At 40.0% G+C, this 11,277-nt stretch overlaps 1 protein-coding gene across 1 annotated transcript; it reads right to left on the bottom strand.

Moving 5' to 3' along the window:
* Positions 1-3,657: 3,657 nt before the first annotated feature.
* Positions 3,658-10,641, bottom strand: LOC127765423 (potassium transporter 27). Its single transcript, XM_052290328.1, has 10 exons — positions 10,348-10,641; positions 9,232-9,457; positions 7,545-7,793; positions 7,338-7,388; positions 6,043-6,303; positions 5,827-5,879; positions 5,633-5,747; positions 5,283-5,537; positions 4,350-5,155; positions 3,658-4,168 (listed from the first exon to the last, which is right to left on the bottom strand). The coding sequence occupies exons 1-10, from the start codon at positions 10,510-10,512 to the stop codon at positions 3,914-3,916; spliced, it is 2,436 nt and encodes an 811-aa protein (XP_052146288.1). The 5' UTR covers positions 10,513-10,641; the 3' UTR covers positions 3,658-3,913.
* Positions 10,642-11,277: the final 636 nt, after the last annotated feature.

The raw sequence follows: 11,277 nt of genomic DNA on the forward strand, positions 1-11,277 counted from the left end.
CCTAGCTAGAACTATATGCTTAGCCATGCTTAACTACCACTAGCTCAGTTGATGGGATAATTACAGTATTAGACCTTTTTAGCATCAGAACGAGCTGCGTGCTCAAGACATCCGACCATGTGTTCGTGGTCGTAATTATCCAACTAAAATGCGACTGAATGGTGAGCTGTGGGTGCATGGTTTTGCTAGTTGCACCCATGGCAATTAAGGACCGGTTCGCGGGAAACCCTGGAAGAATTCCTCGTACTTACCACAAGCCAGCGTGGGCAACGGCTGGGCTTGTAGTGTAGCTTTCCTCTAGCTGACGCATTCAGGCAAGGGTGGGCGTGATGGAGCGGGGTGGGCCCTGCGACGGCCTCTGTCGCTTCCGGATTCACCTAGGCACGAGAGGGGACTGCCCGTTGCCCGCTGTGGACGGGGGTGAAACCTGAGGTGTGGTGTGCTTGGCTAGAGAGGGTTATGCGAAGGGTCCTGTCACGGCCTCTTTCCGGTATGTCGTGGTGGCATGTCGGCGCACGGAAACGTGTCGTGGGGCTGTGTCTTGTGGGTACAGTTGTACACCTCTGATCAGAGTAAAACTATTCGAATAGCCGTGTCCGCGGTTATCGGCGGTCGACCAGATTCACCGTGATTAGTCTCACACTTAATAAATCGACCCAATGCACTGTCGTTCAGGTGGGTTAGTTGGGCCTGTTCAACGTGGTGTAGCATTGATCAGTGGAGATTTAATATTACCTTAATGACTCTACAGTTTTACTGTTTTGCTCAATAAAATGTTTTACAACTGCCTTTATGCAAATAGCCACAAGCCATCGTTGTATCCCCTTGCACGTCTGCATCATTGGTGTGGCTTGCTGAGTACGGTGGTTGTACTCAGCCTTGCTATTATTCCCCCTTTTCAGAAGTGTAGTGCTTCTGAGCTGAAGACGAAGTTAGAAGACCAAGGCTCAGACCCCAGTTGAGTTTTGCCTGTGGAGTGGAGCTGAAGCCCCACTAGGATCGCCTTTTTCCGCTGCTGCTGCTTTCGTTTCGGTGTGAGGACTAAGTGCCTCTTCTGTAAGTATTTACGCTTTTATTTACGTTTGGAACTGTATATTACTTGTCGTTTTGTGTACCCTGGCTGGTCCTGGACAGGGATTTAATACACAAAATAGTCTGGAAATTTGGGCTAAATTTCTGGGCGTGACACCTCCCTTCTCTAATCATCCCTCTCACCTGTTACTAATCGAGCATGGAGTACCACCACCTTGTGTGGTGATGATGTGGAGAATGTAATGGCTCAAATGACTAACCTAACTAGCTATCTAAATGAACAAGTTGAGATTGCCTCCTATGCATTAGTTTGCGAATAACCAAAAGGAAAACATGCTACTGTTTCGAGTGAAGGGCCTCGTTTCCCATCATAGACTAGACTTGAGTGTAGTGAGTTGTGTGTCACAGGTAACCGAATACTACAAGATGGAAGAGTTGAGGTAATGAAATACTACAAGATGGAAGAGTTGAACTCCTTCAGCTATAGTATGACTATAAGAGTTTGAGGATAGGTTTGGCATGGCTCAGTGATAACAGAAAATTTTATCAATGAATCTCTCTAATGCGTCCAAATGCTAGCATGAGTACATCATCAATATAGTTATTGCATCATTTACCTGGCGGAAGATACGTAGTGGTAAAACAATAAGTGTACATATGAGTTGGCACACCAACGGTTATATATCTACACCAAGTCGACAAAGGTTAATTTGCACAAAGGTCCTTGGCTTGCTAGCAAATCAAAGAAAGATGATGCTATCATAGGTAATGTAATATATGCTTGAATATAGTGAGTTGTTAGTCGAGTGTAACCCAACACTGCAGGATGGAGGAGTTGACCTCCCTTGGACATAGGACGATTAAGGATGATGGAAACGTGGTTGATATGGCTCCATGGTAAGGGAAAATTTCATCAATACATCTCTCTAATGCATCCAAATACCATCAAGAACTTCCAGCAAGGGCATCTTCACTATAGGTGATTGATTCATTTACTGGGGAAACATACGCAGTGGTAAAAAGAGTAAATTTAAATATTATTCATAGTACCGATAACATATACAATACTATTAGTTAAAAAAATTAGGAAATGTTAACCATATTTGTTCACATTAGAGGCCAATCTATAGGAAAAAAATGGAAGTGTTAAAAAGCATTTTTTCACATTCGAGGGCAATCTGTAGAGAAAAATAATTGGAAGAGTTAAAAGGAATTTTCTTTTCACATTAGAGGGCAATCTAAAGAAATTTTTGTTGGAAGTGTTAAAAGCATTTTTTTTCCACATCCGAGGGTATTCTATAGGGAAAAAAAGCTAAAAGTGTTAAAGGCATTTTTTTACATTAGATGGCAATTTATAGAAAAAAATAAAAGTGTTAAAGACATTTTTTTTATACCAGAGGGAAATCTATATTAGAAAAATGAGGGGGAAAAGGGATCGGGAGGAGTTGAACCCAAAACCTGTGAAATGAAACATGCAACTATAGTAACCAGGATACAAAAGGAAGTTAGTGACTTGCGCTATCTGTACGAAAGAAAATGACATTAGTAGATCTGTCGTGAAGCATATTATATATTTAATAATATCCTTTTGAGAAATATATGTTAGTATAAAGTAATGAGCAAATATATTCATATCAATTATTAATCACTTTGTACATTAACCCTATTTTGGATTAAGATGACAATATCAAGCTTTTTTGTTTAATGTGGGAATTTCTAGCTTTCTGACATAAAAGTGGAGACTTTAGGATACCCTCCAATTATTATAGGTATAAAGAAATTGTTACTACAAGAAATGGAAAAACACCCTTCAAATATTATTTTCATCAAAATGTGCCAAGTAATCTGACCCGTTTTATTCCTATAATCTAATGATTTAGATTCCTTCTCTTGATGGTACCGATAGGGCAAGAAAACCGTCGGAGAGTCCATTGGTCGACCGTTAGTTGTAGGCTATTCTCCAAGTAATACACTACAGATCACCGTCATCAGCAATTAACCGTAGGCAATGTACAAATCCAACGGTACCGTCGGTGATTGCATGAATCCATTACTACGGATAGCCTACAGGGAATGGCCAACCGTTAACCCTCAGGAATGTATGTGGCATTGTGGCCTACCATGTAACTACATTGCCAATTGGCCAAAGGGTAGGACCCTAGTAGTGTTTCCTTACTAATTGCTACTTCGTACTACTCATCTCCTTGGTGTAACCTATCTTCCCATATCTTAACCCTTGCTACCACTGCGACCTTTCCCCTCTCCCATTTGTAACATTGCATGCTCCTAAGTACGTACTAGTGCTATTGTTGCCACCCTACCACACACCACGGTGCCAAATCTTTGGTACTTTCTAGCAGGTGCTGCTTCCACTCATGTACCCAAGCCAGCACAAGTGCCGTTGTCAACCCATCCCAAGCCAGCACATGTACACAATCCCCGGATGATTGCCAGGGCCTACCCCTCTCCCTCCCTGGCGCCACCACCACATTTTCCTCCCCTCATGGTCTTTCTATCTGACCCTTGTTTTATTTCTTCATATAAATGACACAAATACCTTCTGCTAGTTCTAGAATATAATTAAACACATGAATTCGTGAGTTTATGGCGTTTAATAAAACTACAATCAATTATTCTCCTCTATTCACGTGAACATTAAAACATCCATTAGAAAATTATTATGTGAGAAATATCAACTACCATCTGTGTCTTATACATGTGCTTACAGAAATTTTACAGTTCTCCAGAAAGTACCTGGAGGTACCAAATTTACATTAAAATTGGTACCTCGAGGTACCTAGTACCTGGAGTACTAAATTTTACACTGAAAAATATGGTAACTCTAAATACTTTCTCAAGAATGATAAAATTACCCATATGCTTATATCTCATATGCGATTCCAACCTTTAGTACTTGGCTGCGAGGAATAGACAACATCTTCTCGCCATTTCTACAGTTTTTTCTAAGGAAAGAATAGATGTAATTGACAATGATCTTGTTGAGAAGCGAGGAGTGAGGGCTTGCCACTATGTCACTCTCTCCAAGTATGTACACAACACCATTCTCCATCTCTCTGAGGATAGCCTGCTGCTCCTGTTGTACCTTCTCCATCTTTTGCATGTTCATATTCTCTACCTGGTACCCAATTTAAAACTAATGTTACTACAACTAACATTTCCAAAAAATCGTATGATCTTGAAAAGTAAATCAAACCAACTTGTTCCAACATTGTTATAATTCTTTTTTTGTTGTCATAGATAGGATGTCGAGATTCCTAATTAAAAAAAAGAAGTTTGTAATGAATATTAATTGTTACCTGAAATTGTTTAAAATGCTTGCTTCTGCCACTAAGTTGCTTTGTATGCTCAGAGAAGGATTCGGCTGGTGTAAGCATCTCCTCTGCATAGACTGCATGCCCAGAGTGTTTCTCATAGCTGGCAAAACTTTCAGCAATGGAACTGGCATAGCTGGTACTCCTGAATATATGTTGATCATCGCCTGTAGTGTAGAAGTTAACATCCCTTATGTAGTACTGGAGGTTCTCAGTAAGTGCATCAACAAAGTCCTTGGCCTCCTCCATGGGGTCTCGATAACCGTACCGCGCCACGCATTGGAACACCTTGTACTCTTCTTTGTCGACATGTCGAAAGATGAATCGCTCGGACCTATCGACCGACGGAATCGGCAAGTGCTTGATAGAGACAAAGATGAGCACAGAGTGGATGGAAGGGATCTTTTCAATGAGGTGAGGGAACACCGGGGGTATGCCTTGAACAAGATCGGTGTAGAAGAGCCCTACCCCAGGAACCCTCTGTATGTCACGGCGCTCCAAGAGCTCCTTCACCTTGTCACGGGGCACAGTGTGCTCAAGCTCAAATTCATATCTTTTGACATGAACATAGTGCCAGACAGTCATCACAATCATCAGGAAAACTGACATGGACACAGGTACATACTCGCCATGCACAAATTGGTATAGGACCGCCGATAAGTAGATCGACTCCGATGACATGAAGACGATGAAGAATAGTGCAACGTACCAGATGCTGACCTTCCATACTAGGAGCATCACTATTGTCAATAGGAGGGTTGTGATGATCATCACAAAGACCACACATATTGCTACATGAAAGAATCAACATAATGTTAGTCACATACATTGACATATTCACATGTGTGAATTGTGTAATATTTGATATTGGATTATTGAATTTAACTAGGATTAAGACATGAGATAAAAAATCCTTACCGTGAGCTTCTCCAATAATCACGGTTGTCTTGAAACCAATTGTTACAAGGCAAGCACCCACACAAAGCAAGAAGTTCACTTCTGGAATGTACAGTTGTCCTGAATATTGCCTTGATGTGTGGAGTATCTTAACTCTGGGGAAGCAGTTGAGTGTCTGCAAATGCGAAATGGTTGCAAATGCGCAGGATATCATGGCTTGGCTTCCAATAATGGATGCAGCAACTGCCAGGATGAACGTGGGCCAGAACATCACGTCTGGAATTGTTCACATGTGGAAAATAATTAATTAACCTCTGTTCAAGAAGTCAGATGTATGCACTATTGAAGTATGATGATGATTCTACACATACTTGGAGTTGATCTGTAGAAAGTGTTGGCTATATGCTCTGGATGTTCTCTCAAGTATGCTGCTTGCCCAATGTAAGCAAGCAACACTGAAGGGACTAGACCAAAGCTGAAGCTTAGCTGGAGGACAAAGATACAAATTAGTTGCAGTTTGATTAATCCATTAAATAGTTTATACAATTTATCCGAACTTACATACCTGTATTGATCTAATGCTGAAATATCCTAGATCTGAAAACAGAGCTTCTGTACCTGTCATATTGGCAAAACAGGTTTCTTTTCAGCGAACAGAAACATCTTGTTGAAATTTAATTTTCTGTTGCAGGAGGTCTCAAATTTATCAAATATTTCCTTTTTCATATTTTACCATGTTAATTATTTTTAGGTAATGCAATTGGTAACTCTCATATTTTACCAGTGAAGCAGAGGAGTATGCCACTAAGAGAGATCCATCCATCCTTCTTGTTCCTTCGGAAGTAGTCGATAATGTATTTCAGGTTGAACGCCCTCAACACGCCGGTGTCAAACTTAATGGTGTTGTAGATCCCAACACACCCAATGAGGAGCAACCACAGGAGTATGATCGGCGCAAACAGGTAGCCAATTTTATCTGTGCCGAACCGTTGGATTGCAAACAGGACTACCAAAGTCGCCACTGTGATCCACACGATTTCATCTGTTGGAACAGTCAGAGAGATCTCATATATATAATTGGTCATTATCATCATGAATTGCATTTCACTTTTCTATAATAATTATACAAATAGTACTTAAGGTGATGTCATGCTTTCTACCTAAGTAAACCTCAACTAGTGTGTTATTTAGGGGAGGCTTTGAAGGTGACCATTTTTCCAAGAGAAAGAAAAAGAGGAAGAGACCTTGAAGGTGATGACCTGTTCAGAAAAGTCATCACTTGTACAGCTTCGCCGCCACCAAAAAATTGACAAAGAAATGCATATGTGGTGTAAGAACCAGTCTCGTGTACCATACTAATACTAGTACAGTTCTACTCTATTAGGTGTGTACGTCCATACACATATGTATAAAGTAGGTGGTGATCAGTTAAACCTGGCCATGAATCTTGTGAAGAATTTGATTGGTTGACATCAACAATAATACTCGGAACGTTAAATCAAGCCAACGATTTAGATATGAGAAACACACCGGCCACATACATTGGCCGTCCTATTAAATGCTAACAATGACAGTTTTTTCAAAGTGAAGAAGTCCAAGAAGTCGACACCTCAACATCAATAATGGGAGCGTGTGAAAAAGACTACATTCTTGAAATTTTTTGACATGAATATATGATGTTCACGTTCTTTTCCAAATTTTAATCTACTACAGAAAATCAAAGTAAAATGTTATAGTACGCATTTTCTACTGCGTACTTAGAGATGTATATTTAATTTTCTTTCAAAATAGAAGTAAACTTATAATGTCTATATCAACAATATACCGACATTTATTTGTGGGTATCAGAAATTAAACCTTCGTAATCAACTAGGCACAACTACACGACTACACGAAACGTAACTTCTCATATACGTTTAAGTTGGCTAATTTATGGCCGTATAATTTTTTTCTACGAGACAACAAGGAATTGGCGTGTAAACCCATAGTTACGACCAATAACTCAAAGAATTTAATGAAGCGAAGACCTGTAAATCAACTAGGCAACGCTAGTGTAATTTGTGTTTGCCTTTGTACCTGTTGTCAGGTTCGGTGCTTTCTCTTTCAGCCCACCAACCGCAGACAGAACTGAAAACATTTTCACAAAGTAAATTCACAATAATATTTAGATCAAAGTTCAGAGATGAAATTAACCATTTCAGATATATATATATATATATATATATATATATATATATATATATATAATACACTATCTAATTAATTAGTTAAGCTAGCTGTCACCTGAAATGGCCGGTGTAAGGACGGCATCGCTGATGACCATGGCGGTGGCGAGGATGGTGAGAAGGAAGAGCCAAATCTTGACGGCTCTGTTGGTCTCGAGAAGCTCCTTCATCCACCGAGCTCTCCTCAGCGTTGCCTGCGGCTTCCCGGTGTTGTACTTGGAGATGAGCTCGTCTTCCGCCTGCTGGTTCGGGATCAAGCTCACCTTCGCATGCCGAGAAATCAGCGTGTACAGTGCAAACGTTCCACCTGCAGATGACACATATTCAAACTTATTTTGGGAGTTAATATTAATAACAGCTAGTAATTAATAACATTTTTCAACATGCTATATAAGTAATGTTCTGCTAGCTAGCTACCACCCCCTCCTATTATAAGGGCAAAATCTCTTGTATTTTAGATGAAATAACAGGGCTTGAGAAGTATGAATATTAATTGTAAAATGTAGAGAATGATCAAATCCATCAATTAAGTTTGCCAAACTTAATGTATGCTCTAAATTTAAGTGTTGACTATATATTCTCTCCGTCTCTAAAAAAATATTCTTTTAACTTTTAACTTTATCCCACATGTTTTAGTACACTACCAGGTTGGAGTGACTTTTAGTAGACTACCAGGTTGGAGTAGGTCACTGATCATGCCAACTTGGATCAGGAGAAAAAAAACCATGCAGGATACGGCAGTGGCGTCCAATTAATGCATTTAATTTAACTAGCTGAAAATTAGAGGGGAGACATGGAATCGGAAAAAACAATCATGGACGACACGGCAATGGCATTTAAGCTAACCGGACATAGCAAATTAATAGCTATAATGGTTGCATACAAGTTAATGACACACTTTGCTTGGACGCAACATGCATATATTAACTAGCTTAGAACTAGTACTACCTTGGGTACCAACATAGCAAGAGAATATGTAAACAGTGATACAAGTTAAGTAGTGATGGAGATCACAAAAAAAAAATCAATTATGTTAAAAATATGCAAACTTTTAAATTAGAAAAATACTTACATATTTATACATAGGTACCTAGACACATTTTATTTTTTGCAAGGGGTAGCTATAGCTAGACACAAATTAGTTTTCCATCTTAGTAAGACATGCATTTTTCTAAGTCCGGAGAGAGTCTTACAGTTATTTATCTTATTGAGTTGTTATATTTTTTCCACTTTCGTGGATGCAAGGATCATATGAACCTTCACGCTCTTTAGCACAAAATTTTGAGTCTTGCGTTTCTACCATTTCACCATCAAGACATTTTGAAAGTGAAACATATATATGGATAGAACTTCTAAAAAGTGATCGAAAAAGAGATATTTTTTTCTTGGCCTGCATTCTTTTTTTAGGTTCCTAGTCTTACAAGATAGAACTTTCTAGGTTCCTACTAGAGATATTACCGTCTTAACAAATTCTTTTTTTCACATGGGGTATTTGTTTTGTAACTTGTCTATTTTCTCTCTTTCTTTTTTATACAAGCCAAACTTAAGTACACATATATAACATAAAAATAGCATTCAATGAATAAAATTGCAACTTTAACATAACAACTTCAAAACGTAGTTTTTTTTTTATTTTAACGATACGCATACTGTACTACACCGATGGAGATGGTATGTCGTAGTAATTCAGAGTCGCTGCTGAGTGCTGACTAGTAGAAAGGTAGTAGTAGAAAGAAAGAAGTTACCGTCGCCGTCGTCGTTGGCGCGGAGGGCGATGAAGACGTACTTGACGATGGTGAAGAGGGCGAAGCTGTAGATGATGAGGGAGAGGGCGCCGAGCAGGTCATCCGGGTGGCGGACGCCGTCCTTGAACGTGCTCGAGTACACGAACAGCGGCGATGTCCCGATGTCCCCGTACAGTATCCCCACGCACTGGAACGCTAGCTTCAACGTCCTCGCCCAGCTCTCCTCCTGCATTATTACAGTACAACATATAATAATTAATTAATTAGCTCGATCGAACGGTTAATCCATGCATGCATGTTAACCTATATATATATATATGTACCAGGTTGATCTAGCTGGGATTAATTTTCAGAAAAAAAATAAAGGTGCATATGAGAACTTGGCCAAACTTTTCGTTTTCAGGTTAGTTAATGCTGATCAATTTGGCAGACTGAATATTATGGTCGAACTGATAGCGAACATGTTTGAGTGGTGCAACTAAATAACTAGTGGGTAGAAAAATCCTGAAATTTGCTTTTTATTCCTTAAAAAGTTGGTGCCACTCGTTTTTGTTGAAATGAGTTTCTGGCTTTCTGACATATATACATACAGATAACAAAACATGAAATCTCTGTCACTATCCAGGAGTCCAAATAAAACTAGTTTTAATTTTTTTTTAATTCTAAAAACTTCAATAAAATCCATGGATCCAAATTAACAACCTTTCAATGTTCAGCACAGAATTATTAGATGAATACACAACAGCAATAAAAAAACGTGGATACAATTTTAGATATTTGTGGCACGCTTTTCAAACTGCTAAACGATGCATTTCCTGTGATAACTTTGTATATAAAATTTGCTCTAAAATGTCAGATTAATCTATTCTTTTCAAGTTTGTAATAATTAAAACTCAATTAATCATACGTTAATACCACCTCGTTTTGCGTAAAACACTTAATTTTTATCTTCATCTTGAAAAAAAAACACCAAGTCTTTAACAACATATATAATGGAATGCATGGGACCGATCGATCGATCGATCGATCATAAGCATTTGCACAGCAGTTTGGCCAAACAATGGTAGTACATGATCAATGAATTGGACAGCAGTTTGGCCAAATTAATAAACAAACCTGGCCTCCACGGTGGTTTGCTCCGCCGGCCCTCGTCGCGTCGACGTACAGGGAGTCCTGCCGCCGCACCGCCGGCACGTCGTCGTGATCGTCATCGTCGACGATGTCGACGAGGACGATCTCCTGATCTCGTCGGCTCCCTCTGCCCAGCACATCGTCACCCATCTCTCTCTGATAGCACAAATAATTTAACCGGGCAGCTAGCTAATAAACAAGGTTCACAAGCGAGTACTCCGGTAGACATATAATAATCTCTCTCCGTTCTGATAAACTATCTAGCTGCCAGCCTCAGCTCATGCAGCTTCCCTTTTATAAGCTCTCTTTCTGACTCTCTATCTCACGGAGAAAGGTGGTGCAGCTAGCAGCAGCAGCTGTGGTCGCTCCACGTGTTCCAAGTTTTTCTCTGCTTCTAGTTACCTTATCAGAGACGACGATAACATATGGCTCCAAGAGATTCAGAAACAAAGACCGCGTTTTCACACATCTGCTCATTGATCTACTCGTCTGAAACCGGTACTAGTAGTTTCCGACTTCGCTTTCTGTAGCTAGCTTACTAGCAGCTAGTCCATCCACTGATCTATCGATCGACCGATATATGCATACATACGATACACTCTCACACGTGCTTTCGCAACCGCACAGGTCGATCCAAAGGGTGCGTACGCGCCAACAAAGTCGCGGGAAAACGTAAAACATGGCGTTCGCGTCGGCAGTTACCATCAGGTTCAGATTCAGAGACAGTGACGGCTGGGTTGGGCTTATATTTCGACGTAGGAGTACCGAATAATCTGTGTTCGTCGCTTTGCTCATCACGAGTCAGCGTTTTCATACCTTAAGTTGGCGCGTCCAACCAAAGAGCAACGTAACTAACTGCTACCACTGTCTTAGCTCTGTCCTACCTGTGATCCAGCCTTCACTAGTACTACTAGC

Source organism: Oryza glaberrima, chromosome 3 (genome assembly GCF_000147395.1).
Source record: "Oryza glaberrima chromosome 3, OglaRS2, whole genome shotgun sequence".
Lineage (NCBI taxonomy): Eukaryota > Viridiplantae > Streptophyta > Magnoliopsida > Poales > Poaceae > Oryza > Oryza glaberrima.

Excerpts from the sequence above, each read along its gene's own strand:
- LOC127765423 (XM_052290328.1), bottom strand. The coding sequence starts at position 10,512 with ATGGGTGACGATGTGCTGGGCAGAGGGAGCCGACGAGATCAGGAGATC. Across the intron at positions 5,880-6,042 it reads CATACTCCTCTGCTTCACTG|GTACAGAAGCTCTGTTTTCA; the intron begins GTAAAATATGAG and ends CCAATATGACAG. Across the intron at positions 5,538-5,632 it reads TTTCTACAGATCAACTCCAA|ACGTGATGTTCTGGCCCACG; the intron begins GTATGTGTAGAA and ends GAACAATTCCAG.